The sequence below is a fragment of the Bos grunniens genome, chromosome 2, assembly GCF_055505025.1.
Source record: "Bos grunniens cultivar Pamir isolate PY7600 chromosome 2, Bosgru_T2T1.0, whole genome shotgun sequence".
In the NCBI taxonomy this organism is placed as follows: Eukaryota; Metazoa; Chordata; class Mammalia; order Artiodactyla; family Bovidae; genus Bos; species Bos grunniens.
Window position 1 is genome coordinate 109,535,376 of NC_141166.1, and position 24,072 is coordinate 109,559,447.

At 42.6% G+C, this 24,072-nt stretch overlaps 1 protein-coding gene and 1 long non-coding RNA gene across 13 annotated transcripts in view; one reads left to right on the forward strand and one right to left on the reverse strand.

Annotated features, from left to right (window-relative positions):
- The window catches only part of LOC147378484 (uncharacterized), a 48,974-nt gene extending 25,503 nt beyond the window's left edge, over window positions 1–23,471 (reverse strand). Inside the window, exon 1 of the long non-coding RNA XR_015147321.1 lies at window positions 23,111–23,471. This is a non-coding gene — a long non-coding RNA (uncharacterized LOC147378484). The remainder of the gene's footprint in view (window positions 1–23,110) is intronic.
- NOSTRIN (nitric oxide synthase trafficking) overlaps window positions 19,878–24,072 on the forward strand; it is a 63,670-nt gene continuing 59,475 nt past the window's right edge. For all 12 annotated transcript variants that reach the window (XM_086356387.1, XM_086356395.1, XM_086356417.1 and 9 more), the window contains exon 1: window positions 19,878–19,980. In XM_086356387.1, the coding sequence (XP_086212513.1) occupies window positions 19,954–19,980 (27 nt within the window). In that variant the 5' untranslated portion in view covers window positions 19,878–19,953. The remainder of the gene's footprint in view (window positions 19,981–24,072) is intronic.

A 24,072-nucleotide genomic window follows, 5' to 3' on the forward strand; every position in this document is an offset into this window, starting at 1 on the left:
CAGAGTCCAGCAGGCATGGGAAGCAGTTATCACCCTCAGCTGTAACCAGAGGCCATTAAAAGGAGGTGGCGTGGAGAAGCTGCCCTGTGGGGACTGGAAACTTGAATGGGGAGACAACATCCTCTGATATCTCTATGCCCACCCTCACACCGCCATTGGCTGAACTCAGCTGGAAAGCTCCCAATGGGGGCCCAGGGAGATGTGAACAGGAGGGGTCAGTCTCCCACATGTGGAGCAGAGATTTGGTTCAGTTCAGTCGCTCAGTCGTGTCCGACTCTTTGCGACCCCATGAATCGCAGCACACCAGGCCTCCCTGTCCATCACCAACCCCTGCAGTTCACCCAGACTCATGTCCATCGAGTCAGTGATGCCATCCAGCCATCTCATCCTCTGTCGTCCCCTTCTCCTCCTGCCCCCAATCCCTCCCAGCATCAGAGTCTTTTCCAATGAGTCAACTCTTCACATGAGGTGGCCAAAGTACTGCAGTTTCAGCTTTAGCATCATTCCTTCCAAAGAAATGCCAGGGCTGATCTCCTTCAGAATGGACTGGTTGGATCTCCTTGCAGTCCAAGGGACTCTCAAGAGTCTTCTCCAACACCACAGTTCAAAAGCATCAATTTTTTGGCGCTCAGCCTTCACAGTCCAACTCTCACATCCATACATGACCATAGGAAAAACCATAGCCTTGACTAGACGAACATTTCTTGGCAAAGTAATATCTCTGCTTTTGAATATGCTATCTAGGTTGGTCATAACTTTTCTTCCAAGGAGTAAGTGTCTTTTAATTTCATGGCTGCAGTCACCATCTGCAGTGATTTTAGAGCCCCCAAAAATAAAGTCTGACACTGTTTCCACTGTTTCCCCATCTATTTCCCATGAAGTGATGGGACCAGAGGCCATGATCTTCGTTTTCTGAATGTTGAGCTTTAAGCCAACTTTTTCACTCTCCTCTTTCACTTTCATCAAGAGGCTTTTTGGTTCCTCTTCACTTTCTGCCATAAGGGTGGTGTCATCTGCACATCTGAGGTAATTGATATTTCTCCCGGCAATCTTGATTCCAGCTTGTGCTTCTTCCAGCCCAGCGTTTCTCATGATGTACTCTGCATATAAGTTAAATGAGCAGGGTGACAATATACAGCTTGATGTACTCCTTTTCCTATTTGGAACCAGTCTGTTGTTCCATGTCCAGTTCTAATTGTTGCTTCCTGACCTGCATACAAATTTCTCAAGAGGCAGATCAGGTGGTCTGGTATTCCCATCTCTTTCAGAATTTTCCAGTTTATGGTGAGATCTGGTAGGGGCTGGAAATGAAGAGCTAATAGAATAACCAGCATAAAGCTGGGTTCTGGTGGTGTTTCTGGAGACTTGTCTAGGGCCTGGCAATTAACAGGGCACAAAAGATGATGGAGAAACAAGAACCCACTGGTGAGATGGGAGCTGTCAGCAATAAACATTGCATTACTTAGGAAGCAAGATGAGCATTTTCTCAATTTGTCTCCAAGTCTTTCCCTGTAGCGGAGGCGTGGGGTAGGGGGGCTACATCCTCTCACTGGTGCCAGGGACAGAAATGTTGAAGGGTTTGTGGCAGGACTCAGATAAGGGAAGCTACCTGCATTACCAGCTTCACAGATCCAGGCACCCAGAACATAAGTGGAGAAAGATGCAGGTTAGAGAAATATCTAGAAACAAACAGAACTCAGCAGAGAGGGTGTTGAAGAGCTGGGAGAATTAATCAACTAGATTTGTGGGGGAAAAAATGGGTTAAGAAGGTCTAAACTCTGGGACTCATAACAAGTATTGAAGCAATTCTTTAGGCAAGAGTTTTGCTTGTTTTTAAAGTAATGAATAATAAAACTAGTCAAAGCTATGGTTTTTCCAGTAGTCATGTATGGCTGTGAGAGTTAGACCATAAAGAAGGTGGAGACCGAAGAACTGATGCTTTCGAACTGTGGTGCTGGAGAAGACGCTTGAGAGTCCCTTGACAGTAAGGAGATCAAGCCAGTCAATTGTCAAGGAAATCAACCCTGAATACTCATTGGAAGGACTGATGCTGAAGCTGAAGCTTCACTACTTTGGCCACCTGATGCGAGGAGCTGACTCGTTAGAAAAGACCCTGATGCTGGGAAAGATTGCAGGTAGGAGGAGAAGTGGGTGACAGAGGATGAGATGATTGAGTGGCACCATTGATTCAATGGACATGAGTTTGAGCAAACTTCAGGAGATAGTGAAGGACAGGGATGCCTGGCGTGCTACAACCCATGGGGTCGCAAAGAGTTAGACATGACTTAGCAACTGAACAACAACAATAGTTGGCATAGCTAGAGATAACTTGAACAGCCGAGGCTCACGTTCCTGGATGCATCATTCAATCATCAATCATTTAGAAATATTTATAGAAAGCCCATTTGGTGCTAGGAATTGTAGACATTAAGACTAGAAGTGTGAATAAGACACATATAATTCCTGCTTTCATGAAATTTATAATTTAGTGAGGAAAGGGAAAAACAAAAACAACAACAAAAAAAAATGATGAATATTAGTTTGTCAGGGCTGCCATAACAAAATATCACAGACAGGGTGACTTAACAGAAATTTATCACTTCCCCCACTTCCCCTGGCTCTGGAGACAGAAGTCTGAAATCAAAGTGTCAGCAGGGTTGATTATTCTCAGAGTTCCCTCTCCTTGGCTTGCCTTCTTACGGTGTCTTCACACCGTCTTTTCTCTTTGTATCTGTCTGTGTCCTAACATCTTCTTTTTAGGACAGCAGTCATTCTGAACTACGGCCTACCCTAAGAGCCTTATTTTACCTTAATCACCTCTTTTTTAACCATTGATGAAATTTTTGTTATACTAATCTCTTTTTTCCAACAAAAGGGAAAAAACAAGGTTTCAAGGGTATCGTAATTTGGCAAAAAGTGAACATCCTCTGTCTTCTGCAATAAACATTGATTCATACACATAACCTATTTTAGGGACTTTTAGGGAAATGTGCGTAGTATGCATAAATGTGAAAAGTACCTTTAGCACCTCTTTCAAGGCCTTATCTCCAAAAACAGTCACCTCCTGAGGTGCTAGGGGTTAGGACTTAATATGAATTTGGGGGGACACAATTTAGCCCATAAAACACATTGATGTCACATAATAACAAAGGATAAAAGTCATGAAGGAACGAAGTGATCGCATGGTTCTGCCAGGGCTCTTCAGACTACACAGTCACGGACGCCTTACAGACAGGTGATTTGGGCTGAGATGTGACTGTCAGGGGGGCTTCCCCAATGGCTCAGTGGGGAAGAATCTGCCTGCAATGCAAGAGATGCAGGAGATGTGGGTTTGATCCCTGCGTTGGTAAGATTACATGGAAGAAGACGGCAGCCCACTCCAGTATCCTTGCCTGAAAAATATCATGGACAGAGAAGCCTGGTGGGCTACAATCCATGGGGCTGCAGAGTCGGGCACGACTGAGCACGCACACATGCACACATGTGACTGACAGGAGTGGCTGGAGGAGGAACTTGGATGGCTATAGACCAGGCAGCAGGAGCCTGAAACACAAAGGTTCTGATGTGGGAACAGACTTGTAAGTTCAAGGAGCAGTGAGAAGGCCAATGTGATGAAGCAAGATAAACAAGGAGGAGAGTGCAGGTGTTGACATTCAAAAGTTAGGGAGCAATGCATCATCCTTACCCTGTGTGCCAGGGTAAGGAGGGCAAGTTTTAGGTAAGAGTAATAGGAAATCTTTCAAGGACTTAAGCAAAAAGTAGCATAGTCTTATATGCTGTCATTTCTCATGAAAAAAAGAACATGGCTTTTTAAATGATGCCCATACTAACCACGACTGGAACATTATTTTAAATAATGCCGATCCTAACCATGACTGGAAAAACTGCTCCAACTTGGAGCAGGTCAGTGGTGGTGGGCATTACATGGTAAGGCAGGGTGATGGACGCATGGCTATTGGAAGAAATAAAGGACTGAGCATCACTGAGGATTCAACCCTCAGGCAACAAACTGAGTTTGGACAGAGAATGAAAGGTAGAAGATTTTACTGAGCTCTGGTACAGGAAAAGCCTCCAGTTTCCTTTAAGGAAAGCAGTTTGAAAAAGGATGAGGGATTGATACTCATCAGCCAGGGGAGAAACTTGGGGAGGAGGGCAAACTTCCTGACTGAGTGTAGTTCTTTTGTGTTGTTACTGTTAACACCTTTCTTTGCGTTGTTCAAAGGCATCTAATGGGCTGTGAATTGATGGATGGTCACAAATTCCATAACACCTCCCTGAAGGAGGCGAGCATCCAACAGTAACAACACTTGCTATTTGTAGATTTCATAACTGATGGGTGTGACTGAGCTAGCCTGCAAGGTTTAGCACAGACTACCCAGGCAGGGGAGGCGAGATGCAGAAGAAAGGAGGCCTTCTAGGGCTTTCCTACTGTGTGCAGGCATTGTGCTAAGTGCAGAACTGTCTTAATCAAACCATCCCCAAAAAGGCAGATCCACTTGACTCTTGGTACTCTCGGTGGTGATGTTCTATAAACTCAGTGTTAATTACCGCTCCCGTGAGAAAAATACGGGGCTGGTTTCCTGAGAGCCTCTGGCCACAGTGTTTGCATCAACTGATCAATACATAACTTTGTTTTACACATGATTTTGTTTAAAGACAGTGGTACGTAAAATATATTTCTAATTCATTGACGCTGAACTCACAGCCGAAAGCACCATACCATTTGCCTGAACAAAGCTTGTTTGAGCTGATTGTTAAATATCCTGGAATTTTGCAAACTGGTTATTTAAATAGCCATTATTAAAATTATATAAACTTACAATTTAAAATTATATTTTAAAATATAGATAATACTAAAAAAAATCCCTTTCTAATGATTTTAGTACCTTTTACTATCACCTATGCTCTGGAAGTATGATGGTGTGCTACCATGCACTTCTTCCCAAGAATATGTTCAGTGATATTAAATGGGCAGCTTGAAATTGGTTGTGGTGGGAGAATTTACTCTGTGAAAATGGGCAAAACCTGCAAACTGAGATTTTGTCTGTTTGTACGACCAGTTATTAAATATTTACCAGCACACCGCTATCACCCACAACTTACAAAGGCAGAAACTATGACTCAAATAAGTATCTCTGTCACCCAGCTGTCAGGCAGTAGAACTGAGACTTGACCCTATATCTGAGTGATTTCAAAATTTATATATTCCTAGTGCATTACACTTCTTCCAAAGTTTGCCTTTGTTTCTGCAGACCTCAGATGCCCAGATTTCTACTGCATTTGAATTGTCCACTGGCTTTTTTAAATTACCACCTTTAATTTTTCTTACAGATTTCAAATGTTTTCCCCTGCAGTTTTCATGCGTTTTTTCCCTGTTTTCAACATTGTATTGTTTAGTGCTCTCAGCTACATCAGAGGCCTTTCTTAGGGAAAATTCTCAATAAGCCTAATACATCAATGACTGAACTCAATTTTCCAAGTTCACTGCGGTGTTCCACTTCACAAAGCACACACATCTTTTCCTCAGCCTCACCCTGGGAGCTCATAGGGGCACACATATAACCCAGAACATAGGTTTAAAAGGAGCCAATTCAAGCAGTTCAGTAATTCAACACATTGCAGATTAGAAGTATAGAAGGTATCTAGGTAGTGAAAATAGACATTCAGAGTCTGGGTTTTAAGACTCAGCTGAAAATCTCCTGGGAAGTACTCCTAAGGGTGAGTAGGGATGAAGTGCTACAGAGGTAGGAAGTTATAGGAAAAAATAAGGGCAATTATCATCTCTCCTTTTTTGAGTCACAACTGAGATTACTTAGATCTCAGATTTGAGATCGGATCTTAGATCTGTTAATTAGATTACTTGAAATTAAACCCCTGATTCTTTTATTGACCCATGCTACTAGTAACTACCCAGTAAGCCAGCCAGCAAGCAATGTGTAGGATGCCAGGCCATATGGAGCCACATCACTAAAGATGATTTCAAAGGGTCCCCATAGGTTTTTAAGGTAATGAGTGTTTTTTCCTTTCAGTTGAGGGCACTAGATGGTTCCTAGAACAGAGCCTTAACATACTGTACTTGAGTGCTGCCGTTTCTTAGTTATACCACTTACAAGTCATTCCCTAGGATATATAAGGTAATATATGCCATGCTAGCTAAAAACACACAGAACTACGGTATTAATGACTTCAGCGAAATTCACATCAATCTTAATACATGCCTTGAGCACCAATTCTCTGTGAGACTTTCTGGTAGGCATTGTGAGAGATATAAATAAGACAAAGGCAAAGCTGCTGAATTGAAGGGGTTCTCAACCAACTTAGAGGAGCAAGGCACAAGCAGTGGTCACTTTAATGGGTCAACAAAGCTGTAAAAGAAATGGTACTTGTTCTATTATGCAGATCAAACTTTATGATAAAGATAAAATGTTTTTGAAGACTGCAACTACTCTACATGTATAAGACATTATTATCATCATCATATGAAATACACTATAGGATAGTTATTGCCAGAAAAGTTGGGAGAAGAGGGAAGTTGCTTCAAGGTCAGATAAGAAAAGGTTTCAAGGAGAAAGCCAACAATAATGGATAGGGTTCACAGGACTCCCCGGGTGGTCCGGTGGCTAAGACTCCACGCTTCCAATGCAAGGGGACTGGGTTTGACCCCTCGTCGGGGAACTAGATCCCACGTGCCACGCCTGGAAGATCCTGCATGCCCCTTCGTAGACCACATGTAACTAAGACCAGTGCATCCAAATACATAAATAATAAATAAAATAAAAGTTTTTTAAAAGAATGGTAGGATTTGGGTGAGTCACATGCAAAGAAGGTCATCTGAGACAAAGGGTTTAGGAGATCCGATGAGTAAGCCCTCAGCAGTGGCCCCTGAACCCTGTCACCTTCATTCCATCCTCATCCCTCCCCACGACCTCTCTGGCTCTGTTTCTCAAGGCTGTGGTCTCAGAACGTGCTGTGCTGCATTGTATCTCCAGCTCTTTGGCCATGCTGCTCACTCTGCCTAGAAGACCTTGGCCCTCGTCTCCATCCAGCTACCTTTGTGTGGTCCACCTGCTAGAAAGCCTTAGTCTCTTGGAATGTGGTACTCTTCCTAGAGAAGAAAAGATGCCACCATTTAACTCCATCAGAGTGCTCATCACACTATCTTCCTGACTAAGCATCCACTCCACCACACTACCACTACCACACAATCACTCTAAGCATCTTGGGGGCAGAGACCTTGCTTTTTTATATCTGGATTCTTAGCCACCATGCTTGCTAACAGTAAGCCCTCAATAAATGCTCGTAGCATGAATGTGTGTATTCACAGAAATAAGGGCTTCAGGAAGATGAATATGTTTTGTAAGGGGAAAATGAGCTCATTTTTACATTTTGAATTTGAGCTGCTGTGAGTCCATTCATTTGGAAATGTCTGCCCAAAATTGGAAAGATAGGACCACAACCAGGTATCATTATTATTTTCATTTTTTTCAGAGAGAGAGACAGATGTATAAGGAGAATAAGAACCCTGCCTGGGTCTCAGAATCAGAAAACAGTGATGCAGATAACGTAGTTGAAGCTCTGAGTCATTCCTCTGTTGTCTTCTAAACTGGAACCTTGGGAAATGTCCAGAGCAGAAGAATACAAGGAAGAAGATAAGCCAGCAAACAATTCACTGATAACAAAGACAGAACGAAGTACAATGATGTTAATGATAACGATGGGTTTCTTGGAAGCTTCAGAAGGTAACGAATCAACTGCAGGTTTGATCCCTGGGTCAGGAAAATCCCCTGAAAGAGAAAATGGCAACCCATTCCAGTAGTTTTGCCTGAAAAAAATCCCATGGACAGAGGAGCCTGGCAGGCTACCGTCCATGATGTCACAGTCACAGAGAATCGGACAAGACTGAGCGACTAAGCACAGCAATGATAAAGATGACCTGCCCCTTCTGCCTCTGTCTTCCTTCCTTCCCTTCTCTTTTCTTTCTGATCTGTTCATTCCTAGGATGGGACAGAACAGGACGATGTCCATGCCAGGTGGAGGGGGTGGGGGGGGCAGGTCATGATGGCCCACAGTTGGGTGCTGGAGGCCAAATGGGCTTAAGGAGATGTCTACAGAGAGAGGACAGCACTGCATGGAGAACCAGGGTGGGGTGAAGAGGGTGTTCATACAAGGTGGGGCCCAGCATGAGACACTGAGCCTGAGAAACTGAGTTCATATAAATCAGTAAATAAATAAACTGGAAGTTTGATGAGGAATCTCAAGGTACATCTCTTCTACATATTTATTAACCTCAAAGGTGGAAGTTGTAATTTTACAGCAAAGAAGCCTGGCAGATGCCATCTCCATTAAGTAAACACCATCAGTAATGATAAAAATGGAATCTTAGTCACTTGATTGGATGTAATAAGAAAGCAGCATTGTTTCTGTGATATTTCTGCCAAAGGAGCCTAACTTGAATCTAACCGTGAGCAAATATCAAATAAGTACAAACGTAGGGGCAAATACAAATAAATCTACAGAATAGTTAACTGATAATCCTCAAGTGTCTCGATGGCATGAAAGTCAAGCAAAGACTGAAGAACTGCTCCAGAGTGAAGGAAACAGAAGAGATTTGACAACCAGATGCAGTACATGAGCCTGGACTGGATTCTGCGGCTATGGAGACCGTAATGAGGACAATTGGTGGAACTGAGAGGTAGATGGTAGTAATAAATCAGTGTTAATTTCCTGCTTTTGATGGTTGTACTGTGGTTTTGTTGAATTATGTCCTTGTTTGCAGGAAATACACACTGAAATATTAAGGTATGAAAAAAGAATTCTGTGTACTAAACTTACAATTTGTCTGCAACTTTGAGATAACTCTTAAAATCCATATATTTGTTTTCAAAACTCTAATAGTGTCTCAAGTGAAATTTGCACTTGTTCAGATGCAACAAAGTCACTTTAAAAATGAGACTGTCAACTTTGAGTTCCAAGAGCAATAAAGTAATACAAAGTGTCTCATTCTCTTAAAGGGAAGCTTAGTGAGAGAAGAAAATACATTAGCTAAAACTTCCTGAAAATTCTACATTGCTTGTTAAGTAGAATACTCATATTAGCTTTTTTGCAGTTTTTAAATTATAATAGTTGTAGTTTTCAGTGTTCTATGTGTATATTATTGTGCAATCATCTTTAATAATGCCTTACCTTATTTTGCAAAAATAAAAAGATAAGTCATATAAACAGCTAGTGTTTACTGAACATTTTATTGTGTACACTCTGCTATGAGTTATGTGGTATATTATTTCCATTTTACATATCAGTAAATTAAGGCTTAAAGGGGGTTAAGAAATTTCCCCACAAATTAGTGTACTAAGTATAGTACAACCAACTTTTAAAATCATATTTTTCACACGCCAAAGCCTATCCTATTAATTCCTGACCAATAGTGCCTCCTATGGAGGCCATAGAGAAGGGAATCTTGCAGAGGGTTCCAGAAGCCTAGGCTTCATTCTAGATCTATCCACTTCTTCATTGTTTACCTCCAATCCGATTCATCACTATGTCCTCCTTGTTCCATGTAAGAACTCTACCCTTTCCTCTCCACGTTAAGGATTCACTGTTTTTCTCCTGGCAACAAGCTCCCCCTCTTCCTGTTCCTTATGTCACCCCTCTTCGGAGTCTCCATACTGCTGTCAGAGTGATCAGTCTAGAATGCACATCTGAATATCACAATGTGCTGAATTTCCTACATGGAAAAAGACCCCTATGTGGCTCCAATTACCTTTGGGTTAAAATTAGAACATGGCACCTAAGGCTTCCCACATCTTATCTCAGTATCTCTTCAGCCTCAACTATAAGGTTCTACACACACCTGAGCTCAAGGCACTCTTCTGAACAAAACAACACATACTCTATTATGCACAGATAATTAATATGTGCCCTTTGAGCATCAGCAAGTGTGATCGTCTCTTGCTAGAGTCTTCTGGCATTCTTCCCTTCCCCAACGAAGATAAGCAAGCAGGGTACTTTTCTGGAATTTCCATCACATTTCTGTAAAGACCTCTTTCATATAATCTATGACAATATAACATAGCCTCCTTTCATCACACTGAGTGCTTTGAAAGAAGAGATTGGAGTTTATTCATCTTCATGTCCCTCACCACGCTACCCTGGTGGCTCAAGTGGTAAAGAATCTGCCTGCAATGCTAAAGACTTGGGTTCGATCCCTCGGTTGGGAAGATCCCCTGGAGAAGGGAATGATTACCCACGCGACTAAGCATAGCACACAGCACAGCATCTTATACAACTGCTAACTCATTGATACCTATCCATTCTTTCAGTCTTTCAGTAAGGTCTTATGTAGTGTTGTGTTAGTTGCTCACTCCTGCCTGACTCTTTGCGACCCCATGAACTATAGTCCTCCAGGGTCCTGTGTCCACAGAATTCTCCAGGCAAGAATACTAGAGTGGGTTGCCAGGCCTTCCTCCAAGGGATCTTCCCAACCCAGGGATCGAACCCAGGTCTCCTGCATTGCAGGCAAATTCTTTACCAGCTGAGCTACCAGGGGAAGGCCCACATAACATGCTTCCAAGAAGGAGAAATGACAGAAACAGTGATTTTTCAGGAGGACCATTTCTGAATGTTGTGAAAGAAGATAAATAAGGGGTTAAATAGTTTAAGAAGACAACAGGGGGAGATTTTAAATAAATACACAGAGGACTGGTTGACAATCTTAAGTTCTGAGTAAACCGGTTTATGCACTGCATGCCCTCAGTCCCAGGGATATGCAATGGTTTTAACAAATTACTTTATTCTTCTGAATAGGTAATACAAGCACATCATATAAAATTCTAAATGTGAAAAGAGAAATAGTAAAGCCCTTCCTCCTCTCCATGCCCATCCCCCAGCTCCTCAGTTCTTGCTCCAAAGGAACCGAGGTAAACAACTCTCTGGAGTGCTTATGTTTTCTGAGATTCTATCTCCATAACCTGGCAGTGATTTATAGGAAATAACTATAATCGATGATTTATAATGGAGAAGTATAACCACGATGAAAAAGGCAAATAAATCCTGGTTGGCACATTATTTACATAAACAAAAATGCCAAACTGTGATCTGCAGACAAAATCAAGCCTCTGCTTGACATTCCAGAGTGCATTTTAATTGAAATCTGTAAGACTGGTCCTAGATGAGCTTTAGGAAAATGTAAGTAATTCCCATGAATATTAACACAGGTGAGCCAGTGAAGATATAATGTAATTTAGACTAATCTGCATTTGTCAAATATCCTTCTTGTGCTTTTGGGGGGAAGCTGGGCCATGGGGCATGGCTGTAGGATGACTCGATTGTTAATTAGTTGTCCATTAAGTTTTCATTTCCTAGGGCTTATTGGAGAAAAGCAAGTTTATCCTAATTTGCTTTATGCAAATTTATCTATTTGATTTCATCTTTATTCCATTAACACCTGGAGATTTTAAATTAATACATATGAAACTTGGACACGCACAGTGAAAATTCAGCCCTAGCACAATGAATACAGGCCTGCTTTGTATTTAGAAAGTAAGTTAATTGTGAGCATTTGGACTTAAATTTAAAAATTAGGAAATTTTTATGAAGTGGAAAGTGGTAAACACACACACACACACACACACACACACCTTTTGTGCTATTTTTTTAAACCACCAGATAATCCATACAAACTAAAAGTTTAGTTTTACTTTAGATGCTACAAATTAGGCTGACTATTAACAGTAACAATATCCTTGTGTTCCCCCTCACACATACCCTTCCTCCACTCCTGCCCTAGTTTAAAACACTCATTAGCGCTTCTGAATTAGGTCGAGTTTGTTTGTTTTCTTATCCTGAGGCTTTGGGCAGAGGTACTTTTTTTTTTTTTTTTAATGTATGCACTAAGGCAAGGCTTCAGAAATGTTTCTTCCAGCTCTGGGGGACATGGAAATTAAACTAATCACTGCAGCAAGCCACCAGAGACTAAAAATAAAAAGTCGTTTAGTCAGAATGAGATTGCTTCTATAGTTCCTTCTGAGGGCGATTGGTGGAGGTGACGTCATGTCTCGTAAACCCTGTCCGTGGCTCTAGTATGCTTGGAATGACTGCAGAGAGGATACTGGTCCTCTGTCGGCTCTAACAGGCCAAGGAGCACTCGGCTTCGTCCAGGACTCAGAATCGGGCTGTGTCAAGGCGCGGTGAAGCGGTGATCGACTGCTGGCCAGCCTCTCGGCCTGACCCTCGAACACCTGGAACCCTAAAACCTGACCAAGGGCTGCTGCTCACTCAGTCATCAAAAGTGGTTCAACAGCCCCCAGCCCAGATGCTGTCCCTTCACATTCTTCTTGCTGTGGATATGGTAAAAATTCCTTCAGATGTTCCTGGCAAACTTTGCAGAACTTGGCTCATTTTAGACTCCAGTTTTTAAAAATCTATTCTTAGCGTTAGGCCACCTTTTGATTAAATCCTTGGTTCCAAGCCTTCTTATCTCATATGTTTATATATTTTTAACCAACAAATCTCCAAGAAATTTCTCTAAGTGGCCCCTTGGGATCCTTCTGATTCCTTCTCAGTTTCCTGCTTGTCAAGGCCATTTTTAATCAGAGCAGCAGAGACTCCCAAGGGCATTTGGACTGTTTCCCATTTTAGAGTTCCTGCCCAGAGGTCATACTTATCTTGACTCTCAGTGTTTTGAACTCTGCTTCCTGAGAATTAAGGATACAGGCCTACTCAAAAGCAACATTCTCATCTTATGGATGAAGAGGAACTAGCTAATGGGGCCACTTTCTCAGAATTGAATTCAATGAAATGAAAACATTTATGTATTGAACACTTCCTTGCTCCACATACTTTATATAAAGAGCTCACTGAGTAGTGTGGGAGGCAGACCATTAAACTAATAATCTCCACACAATAGGACAGATGAATTAAAAGAAGGGCAAGCTTTGGATAACAGTAGTACAAAGACAAAAGTGAACTGTGTCTGGAGAAAATATCACCAGCTGGACTTTGTAGATAAATGAAAGCCCACTAAGGCAACTTACAGGTAGAAGGAATTCTAGGTGGAAGGAACCACCATTATACAAAGTCATGAAGATATGGACTAACAAGGCCTGCTGTCTCCATTTCACTTATTGGTTCTAACTTTTTTTAAAAGGTTAAAATTAAAGTTAGCCTAATTGTTATCCTTTTTAAAAAGTGTTATTGGTCTTGTTTGTTTTCAAAGCAGTATATGTTTGTTTTAAATGTTAAAATTACATAGAAATGTAGGCCCTTGAAAGGAAGACTCCTCCACAGTTCCATCCTTCAGAGCTATAGTGTTATCTGCCCGGTGTATATGTGTCTGGATCTTTTTTTCTTACATAGGTAAACAACTAGACTCACTTCTCTCGCAACTTGTTGTGTATTTTGTACTCTGTCCTCATTGTTTGGCTCTTTCACTCCAATATCCGGGTTGAGTAGCAAGGCAGCATAGTAAGGAAACACAGAAGCACTGGAGTTAGATGAATTCCAGCTCTCCAGCTCCTACCTGTGTGACCTTAGGTAGGTCACCTAACCATGCTGTGCCTCAGTTTCCCTATGTGTATTATAAGGATCAAAATAATACAGATCTATCTCGAGTGATTGCTATGATGATTTTAAAAGTTAATGTTTATACAGCACTTAGTATAGCTTTACAAATATTAAATATTGACACATGGTGAGTCCTCTAAATGTGAGCCCATGTTACCTTAAGGTATTTAACCAAGTCCCTATTGACCCATGCTTGTGCCATTTCCAATTCTTCACATGCTTTGGCTACTAAAGAAATGTCAAGGCAAGTTTTGAATTGCTCTTAACCTCTATTACACGCTTCCCAGGTGGGGCTGAAAGAGGAAACAGACAGAACAGACTCCATCCTGAAAGCAGGACTCCATCTTGGGCCGGACTGTGGACTTTGAGCTCTATGCCCAGTAGCTATGGAAACGACATACCAACTGGAAAACCAGACCCCCCCATATGGAAGAGCCCCAGGGCTCCTACCTAGACTCTCTGTTGCCTAAAAGAATACCCTAATTATCTGTGCAACCAAATAGAATCATAAATTCTATTATGCTTATTGGGATATGACCACAGGCCTATTGCTAATTGTCCACTGTTAAGAGTCAGACACGACTGAGCAACTTCCCTTTCATTTTTTCACTTTCATGCATTGGAGAAGGAAATGGCAACCCACTCCAGTGTTCTTGCCTGGAGAATCCCAGGGACAGGGGAACCTGGTGGGCTGCTGTCTATGGGGTGGCACAGAGTCGGACACGACTGAAGCAACTTAGCAGCAGCAGCAACTACCTAGGCTTAAGGCATACGAATCACGGGTTAACTTTGATTGTATCTTTCTTTTCCTTTGTTCAGACTAGGAAATTTGGGGAGGTGGGTTTGTGCATGTACACTTAGAGTATATAAGGTTTTCGCAAAAACTTGTTGGGATCCTTGGCTAAGAGGAGACTCTGCCTTGGGCCTGCCAGTGTAATAAACTGCACTCCACTATCTGCATTGTCCTTCTGAGTGAGTTTGTTTCCGGGAATGCTTGGCTACAACAATGCTAGTGGTAAAGAACCTGCCTGCCAACGCAGGAGATGTAAGAGACACAGGGTTAATCCCTGGGTCAGGAAGATACCCTGGAGTGGGGCCTGGCAACCCACTCCAGTATTCTTGCCTGGAGACTCTTATGGACTGGACAGAGGAGCCTGGAGGGCTACAGTACGTGAGGTCACAAAGAGGCGGACACGACTGAAGCAACTTAGCATGCACGCACCTCTATTACTCCTGGGCTCCTTCTTACTGACTTAAGACACCCAACATCTGCTTACAGACACTTAACAAATGTGTCCTCATGTTGTTGGAGGCAAGCCTGCCTTGGAGACAGCACCAAATGCGGTGGGTGGAGTGCAGTGGAGTGGCTTCCAGATCAATCCACTGCAGATTTTCTTTCTGCAGAGAGGTCATGCGGGAAGGCGACTGCTGAACACAGACTGGGAAAGGAAGCAGGAAGACGAGGATCTGAATGATCGAACAGTAGGTCAGCTGAAGGCCCGTGCTGGAAAGAAGCCAGAGAATGAGTGCAAGCCAAGAACATATGACCAGAGACAAGCCTGAAGAGAACAAATTTTAAAGATGCCTTGGGCATCTTTGTTTAGAAAAAAATATAGAGAATACCTTCTTTGAGATGCTTCACTATATAGAATTCTCATCAACCTATAGATACAAGCAAGGTGATGTTAACACCAATTCCAAAACTATAAGGCTCTTCACCTTCTTGCTCACACAGGAACTCAACTTCCTCTTTCCAGTCTCGCTGGGCCATTTCTGGGAGTCAGGGGTTGTGGATTCTCATCTGCTCAAGGACAAACTTATTCAAGTTGGTCTCCTCTGGCCTCCTTGCCAAGGTGCCTCACCAGCCACAGCCTCTGGGGTTGCAGCCACCTTGGAGAACCTGCTCTGCTACTTCCCCCCAACCCCCTCCACCCTCTGCAGGGGAGGGGTATGTATGTATAGGATGGGGTGTGGGGTCAGAAAGGAGAATCACCCTGTTTCCAAATCAATGTCTAAAGTCTGTCATGAACTCAACTCCCCTTATTTCTCTTCCTGACCTCAACCTCTGCTGAAGTTCCAAACAGGTCCCCTGAGGTTGAATTGAAGAAAAGGAAAGGTTGACATATTTCAGTCCTCCCTTTCAGTGTCCTATCCACTTTTATCTCTCTGGTCACTGAAGAACAAATATTGACTGTATAGTGTATTGAATATAAAATGCAGCTCTTAGCCCGTTTCTGTGTCTGTGCCCTTTGTAGTGAGACACTCGGCTCCTCCCACTAAGGACTGGAATCTTCCCTACCCCCTTGAATTGGGGCTGGCCTGTGACTGGCCTTGGTCTGCTGAACAGAGCCAAAATGATGGTGTGTCCATTCCAAGCCTTCATCTTGAGAGGCCTGAGCACTTCCACTCACTCTTGGCTCCTCAACATACCCTAGAACAGTCTGGCTTAGGCTTCAGGTTGAGAAAAACTCACCTCAGCTCCCAGCCAGTCACCCGCCCAGCAGAGCCTAGAAGAACTGCCCTGCCAAGATCAACAGACATTTGGAGATGACCTGCTTTTGCATGAGTGGGCCCAAGGAGAACCAAAGAACCATTCAACTAAACCACACATTTGTGGACTAAATAAAGTCATTTGAAACCACTGGATCTTCCGTTTATTGTTGTCATTCAGTTGCTCAGTCATGTCCAACTCTTTGTGACCCCATGGACTGCAGCACACCAGGCTTCCCTGTCCTTCACCATCTCCCGGAGCTTGTTCAAACTCATGTCCATTGAGTCAGTGATGCCATCCAACCATCTCATCATCCTCCGTTGTCCCTTTCTCTTCCTACCTTCAATCTTTCCCAGCATCAGGGTCTTTTTCAATGAGTTGGCTTTCAAATCAGGTGGTCAAATTGTTGGGGTTTCAGCTTCAGCATCAGCCCTTCCAATGAATATTCAGGGCTGATTTCCTTTAGGATTGACTGGTTTGATCTCCTTGCTGTCCAAGAGACTCTCAAGAGTCTTCTCCAACACCATAGTTCAAAAGCATCAGTTCTTCAGCGTTCAGCCTTCTTTATGATTCAACTCACACATCCATACATGACTACTGGAAAAAACATAACTTCGACTATATGGACATTTGTTGGCAGAGTAATTTCTCTGCTTTTCAATATGCTGTCTAGGTTTGTCTTAGCTTTTCTTCCAAGGAATAAGCATCTTTTAATTTCATGGCTGCAGTCACCATCTACAATGATTTTGGAGCCCAAGAAAATAAAGTTTGCCACTTTTTCCATTGTTTCCCCATCTATTTTCCATTAAGTGATGGGACCGGATGCCATGATCTTAGTTTTTTTTTTTTTGGGGGGGGGGGGTTCTTTTTTCTTTTTTATTAATATATTTATTTTAATTGGAGGCTAATTACTTTACAATATTGTGGTGGGTTTTGCCATACAGTGGCATGAATCAGTCACAGGTGTACGTGTGTCCCACCATCCTGAACCCCCCTCCTACCTCCCTCACCACCCTATTCCTCTAGGTTGTACCAGAGCACCAGCTCTGGATGCCCTGCTTCATGCACATGATCTTAGTTTTTACACAGCATTATTGTGAAAAGGGGTTTCCCTGGCGGCTCAGACGGTAAAGCACCTGCCTGCAATGCAAGAGACCTAGGTTCAATCCCTGGGTCAGGAAGACCTTCTGGAGAAGGAAATGGCAATCCACTCCAACTGCCAGAAATTCCATGGACAGAGGAGCCTGGGAAATTCCGTGGACAGAGGAGCCTGGCAGGCCCCAGTCCTTTGGGTTGCAAAGAGTCGGACACGACTAAGCAACTAACACATACACAGTGTGACTAGAGATAAATACAGCCCTCTTCTAACATCCAAAATCAAAGTTTTGTTGCAGATTCAAACACCCTCTGAAAAGCTTAACAAATAGCCAACTCTAATTCTCCGAATTCAGTCAGGACAACCCAGCTTCCTTTACAAGAAATAGCCTGTGGTAAGGAGACTATAGTAAGATGGAGATATTTTAATTTCCCCAGGAGGTCTAAGGGAAAACTAGTTAGCCTGCTGGAAGAGACACACATGAGAAGTATGGGTGTGGGAATGTCCTCCCAACCTCCCAGAGGGCCACAGAGACCACAGTAGCTTGGGGTGACAGTATTTCTTGTGGGGATTGGTAAGGGAGGCCAATCTCCCCGTGCTGAGCTGAGTTAGGCCTGAACTGAGACAAGTGCAGCAGGAACTGGGGGAAGACACTGAGCTGCCCCAGGCTCTGGATCCGAGGCTCAAGCCAAGTCGTTTACCCTCTCTGAGGGCAAGGGAGCCCTCCAGTGGGAATCTGAGCAACGTGTTACTAACCTCAGTTTACAGTGTGTCTTAAGCCGCTTTCAGTATGGCGGGGAGCTTATCTAATTCTAGCCCTGATAGCTAGGACTCCATGTTGTAATCTCCAGTGATAACCTTTCTTGGAAGAAGCTCAGGGTAGAACGTTGTTAAGTGTGTGAATGGAGGTCCCTGAGGACCCCTTCTCTCTACTCAGATTACAGCAGCAGGCCCCAGTCATTTTGGCACCAGAGACCAATTTCATGGAAGACAATTTTTCCACAAACCAGGGGTGGGAAGGAATGGTTTGGGGATGATTCAAATGTATTATATTTATTGCACTGCATTTATCTCTTGTCACACTGTGTGCCACTCTATTTCTAATTTCATGCTGCCGCTGATCTGACAGGAGGTACTGGTCCACGTCCCAGAGGTTAGGGGCCCCTGGGTTACAGAGACAGTCTTCCGCCCTCACTGGCTCTGCCTCTTCATGTGTTATTTCTGCAGTGCTGTGCTGTGCTTTGTTGGTCAGTCATGTCCAGTTCTTTGTGAACCCATGGACTGCATAGCCCATCAGGCTCCTCAGAAAAGCCCATGGGGATTCTCCAAGCAAGAATACTGGAGTGGGTTGCCATGCCCTCCTCCTGGGATCTTCCCTTCGATCCCCCTTCAATCTCTTCCTAATCCAGGGATCAAACCCAGGTCTCCTGCATTGCAGGCGGGTTTTTTACCATCTGAGCCACCAGGGAAGCCCAAGGATACTGTGTATAGCGTTTGCATACCATGGGCAGATAAGTGGAGTCTGAGTCATGTGGGCAGCTCTGAAGTGTTCCACTGGGCTGTATGTGTGGAATTCCTTCCAGGCTGTGGACCTGCATTTACCCGTCCACCAGTCAGAGCAAAGCTACCCACAGACCAGCTGTTATAGGCCATTAGCTGGAAATCTCAGGATTGACCACAGGCCACAGGTGCAGAGAAAACAATTTAAAAAATAAATTGCTAATGGCTGATTTCTGGTTTGATTTATCCTCTTGAGTGATTAAAAAAAATCAGGGTGAGCATAGAAAAATCCTTCTTAACTTGATAGTTTAGCCTCTTGGTTCTTTTGGGGTAGTAGTGAGGGGGTTGAGTTAGGCACTTGAGGTGCTTACTACACGCCTGCTCCCTCATAAGCTTTTCTGGACATTTTCCACTACAGTCATGGTTATATAGCATGCGTGGGTGCGTGCTAAGTTGCTTCAGTCTTGTCCAACCCTTCACAACACTATGGACTGTAGCCCGCCAGGCTTCTCTGTTCAGAGAATTCTCCAGGCAATACTGGAGTGGGTTGCCATGCCCTCCTCCAGGGGATCTTCCGACCCAGAGATTGAACCTGAGTCTCTTACATCTCCTGCATTGGCAGGCAGGCTCTTTACCACTAGCGCCACCTGGGAAGCCCTAGTTGTATAGGGATGGTCTTAACTGTTTGATACCTTGGCCCTGGGTGGTTTGGGGCAGGGGGACATTGACTTGATGTGTGAGAGGTAGGTAAAGGAGGTGATTGCGGATCTGGCTCTGGACTGGTTGTATTCCAAATCAAAACCGTGCTTACAAGTTGGTTGTTTGCTGTCTGTCTCAAGGAATTAGCTAATCCTGGAAGGGGCAATCCTTCCACGTCAACCCCATAGGCCCCAGTGTGTCAAAGCATCAGAAAACAGACAATAACAAAACACAGTGAATACAGCAAGCTTAGAGAATCTCTCTACTACCAGCCCTGAGTGACTGAATCACCAGGAACACTTTATAATCTCTGGGCTGTCTTTCAAGGCCATGCAGTTCACGACTCAGTATTCTGACCCCTAACTATTTACAGAAATCATTCTCACCATCTCACTCCAATGCTCTTGACCCAGAGCCATTCTTTGCTTTTTCAGAAAGCAAATGGGATTAAAGTCCAGGGCTGGGACTTCCTTCTTGGAGTGTTTGACAAGGACTGACGTACTCTAGGCCCTTTGAATCCCGGAAGTCCAGGACACACCCAGCTTTGGGTGCAGCATCCTGAATGCCGGAGTGTAGGTACAAGGACTGAAGCAAACAGCATTTCACCATGAGGGACCCACTGACAGACTGTTCGGTGAGTAGCTCCGTGTAATTTGCGTGCCTGCGTGTGAAAGGCGGCTGAGGAGTAGATTTATATACTAATGGATTTGAACTTAAGAAATTTGAGACGCTCAGAAGCCAAACATGTTTGGATATTGGCACTGGAACAAAAGTCTGTGGTTGTTCTTTGGTTTAATTTAAAACAGAGCTCTTTCTAGCAAATGACAGGGCAGGTAATTGTCATATTTTATTTTCCTATTCTTGGAAAAACTTTGAGTGGGTATAACATTATATTTACACGCAGATGGTGGTTGTTCGGGAAACATACCAGTGGTGCCAGTGTAGAACGTAGAAGGACACACAAACGTGTGGAATATCTGCAGCTAGTCTGGGGCTTTGGGAATTAAGTCGGGTGCAAAGGTTTTGCGTATTTTCCCCTTTCATTTAGAGTCCAGAACTGCAAGTCCCGAAGGAGGAAGTACAGGCTGCACTGTCCAGCCTGCAGTGGTCCTTGGACATGTTTACTGACTTGTTTGTTACAATCCTGAGAGCATTTAAAAAAACAGAAAGTTGGTCAAAAGTGCAGAGACATTGTGAGGTCCTTAGCCACAAGAGCAGAGATGTAATTTAGGAAATGAGAAGCAATTAAAACAAAGGGTGGGGGGAGGAAATAAAGTAATCAAGGATTGTTGTTGTGTTGTCCCAAGAAATGATGCCAAAAGGCTAAAACTGGTGACATCAGAAGCAAGGGACTGCATTCATCCTTCAAGTATTTTACTTAAAAACAAAAAAAGGTGGAGAAGCAGATCAACAGGGGATGTAATAAAACCCTAAAGAAAAAAATCAACAGAGAATTTTTGGTTTCATTTGTGTTTATTCAATGGATGTGGAATGTATAGGCTTAGTGAAGATGAAACTGAAACTGTCATCCCACCAAATGAGTCAGGAATCAGACGTGCTAAATGAGATAAAGTCATAGCGGCTAGTAATAGTAATAATGAGAACATAGTAACAGGCTCTGCCTACTTTTACTTTTTAAAATATAATAGTAGTATGTGTATTACTATTGTATGTTACTATTGTTTTTACAAATAGTAATATGTGTATTACTATTCGTAAAAAAAATTCCAACAATATGGTTGCATTCAGATTTTAAGAGTGAAACCTCCTCTTCCCTTAAATTTCCTCCAGCAATCTTTTCTCTTTTTGGTAAGCACAGATCACTTTTCAAAGTGTTTTTATCATTTATGTATTTGTTATTTGTTTATTTTTCACTCCTTGCATTTGCTCCCTTACTAAAATGTTAACTCCTCTCCTTTCTCCCCATTGATACTTTGGTGATGTTTTTGCATGGGGTGGGTGAATGGATGGGGGGATGCAACAAGTGGAAGGAAAAACTTGGCATCGATGATCACTAAAGAAGAAAGTCAAGAACAAGAGAAGAGTGAGATAGTGGAGAGGAAAGCCGGGACAAGTTAAAAAAACTGAAAGCCTAACATTCCTTTCCAAGGCTGACTCTAGATCCAGAACTAGGAGAACTGTTTCCTTTGAGCAGCTCCCAAGACAATCCATCACCACGTCTCTATGTCAGCTTAATTCTCCCTCCCTGACAAGCACAGGTCCTTTTCCCTACACTGGACCATTGCCCCAAGGACTCTTGTCCTTGTCTCTAAACTTGAAGGTTGTCTCTCTAGGCCCAGTGCCACCAATCATAGTCTGGGAGTAGAGAGTGGGAGGATATTCCTTCAGCCAGGGTTTCTGACTCCTCTAAAGTCAGGGAATCTTTATTTATTTGCAACTGTTTCATCTCCATCAAGCATTAGAGTTGATTTCCTGGTGCAGTCCTGGTTTGTGCTTGGGGAACAATGCTGTGTGGAGATGAGCCTGAAATTTAGGAACAGAAGAAAACAACAGAGTGGACTGCAAAAGAATGCTTTGTGAAACAGGGAGTTTCATGAAGAAACCAAAATGAGTCCAAAGTTTTAACCACCTGTAAAATATCCCATTTCATGAGTCCCTGAGGTTGCCCAGGGCACAGTTAATTCATAAAGCCTTCCTGAGTCCCCTTTGCTGTTCATCTGAAACTATCACAACATTGTTAACCGGCTATACCCCAAAGCAAAATAAAAAGTTTAAAAAATAGTAAGAGGTTGGTTATATAAAATATTATACTGTCTTGAACTTGGGGGAAGAGTAGGTGCTGATTAAGGCATTGTGTTGTACCAATATTCCTACATTAAAAAGAATTCATAAAGATGTAGTTTAGCTACAGTTCTGAACTTGGTCTACCCCAGTAGATCCATATATGGAAATCAGTGGGTTGAGTGACCTTCAATGGGAAAAAACATGACCTCCTTATTTGTGTTAGTTCCTAACTGTAACTAAGAATTTCCCCCAATTTTGAGTATAACAGCAGTGTCTGTGACCTTGTAACTAATGAAAATCACTTATATTTTTATATAACATTAGAGTTGGTTACAGATATCTAGAAATACCATTTATACACACTCAGTGTGACTTAAAAATTTGAGTAATTTTTAAGACTTGTTATTTAGTATGTTAATTAAAGAGCACACAAAATATCCTGATTTTAAATTATGTTTTATAAAACATATATCAATATAGTTTTCTTTATAATCCTGTTATTTTGTTTTATGAGTTTGAAAATATTTTTATGAGTAAAATAGATTTCACCAGTCTGCAAAAAAAATTTATAAACCTCTTCTTTTAGGTCATGCTCCAATGAACAAAATAGACTGATAGCTGGGCCATTCTACCTCACAGATCCGGGTTAGTGTCTATGCTCAAATTATCAGTCACTAGGGTAGCACACACGATGCTTGAGTGCTGTGTGGAGCTTTTAACTAATCTTAAGACTGTCAGAACTTATTTGAAGGAGATTTTTTTAAAGTCCTGTTTTTGAAAAAGAGAAGAATTGGCTCTGGGACTTGATGCTTTAATGCCTGTGAGCTTAGCTTCTAAACCTAAAAATATGCCAAGGGAAATCATTTTCAAATCCATGTGTAAGGCAACAGGCTGGATCAAATTATCTTCAAATGAAATAATCTAATCATTAAAAAAAAAAATAGCACCTTCCTAAGAAACAATGCCAAAGAAATCAAGCGCAAATAATAAGCTATAGCCAAGGTTTTGCTTTTACTCACCCCTTCACTACCCAGGAAGGGACTGTCAAAGCAGGCTTTCTTGGGTCCACATAGTCAGCCTCTCAGGGCCACACAGTCAGCTGCTGAAACAGTCCTGTGGGTTCAGATGCCAACTTGAGCTTCCCATCTCAGTGGTTCAGCCTGGGCTGTAGGATGTTAACTTGCATGATGTTAACTGGCACTAATTCAGAGGATGACAGGGCAATGGTCCATGGCTCCTGCGGGATTCTGGGACACTATAGAGATAAGCAGGCAGCTTGAATCTGGTGTGGTTGTCCTTGGCCCACACCATCAATGAGACATACGATGTGCCATTTCACATTTTGTGGGCCTGTTTCCTCATCTGTAAAGTAATAAGAGGAAAGGATGAAGTAGCTTATGTTCTTTAATGTTCTGTATCCCACGGTCTATGACAACCTGCCAGGGAGATTCCGAATATTACCCGGATGCCTAATAAATACAAGAAATCCCCTAGTTTAGAGGATATTACATCACATGAAATCGGTAGCACAGTGCCTGGCATATGAAAGGCATTGAACAAAAGCTTATTTAATTAAATTTAAGTAGAATATCAGGTTTGTTTAACACTATGTAGATCATCATTACCCCTCCCCCACCAAAAAAAAAGCCTCCAAACTTTTCATACTGGCACTTAGAATAAAGTGAATTTTTCTAGACTAGCTGAATTTTACCTTCTTAATCATTCAAAACATGGAAAGTTAGAAAGAACAGCTAGGCCAAGGTGGATATAGAGTATTTTCATTTTCATTTTTCATCTTTCATTTCATGTTCCATTTGCCTAGATTACTAAGTTTTTTTGTAAAGATATTATTTATCCAACAGAATTTGCTTACAAGGGCTGGGCAGAAACACTTTCTTACCGGCAGAATAGGAAATGTCTGTGTACATCGGCTGTCTACCTAAAGGGATTTTTAGGGTCTCAGAAAGATCCCACTTATTTC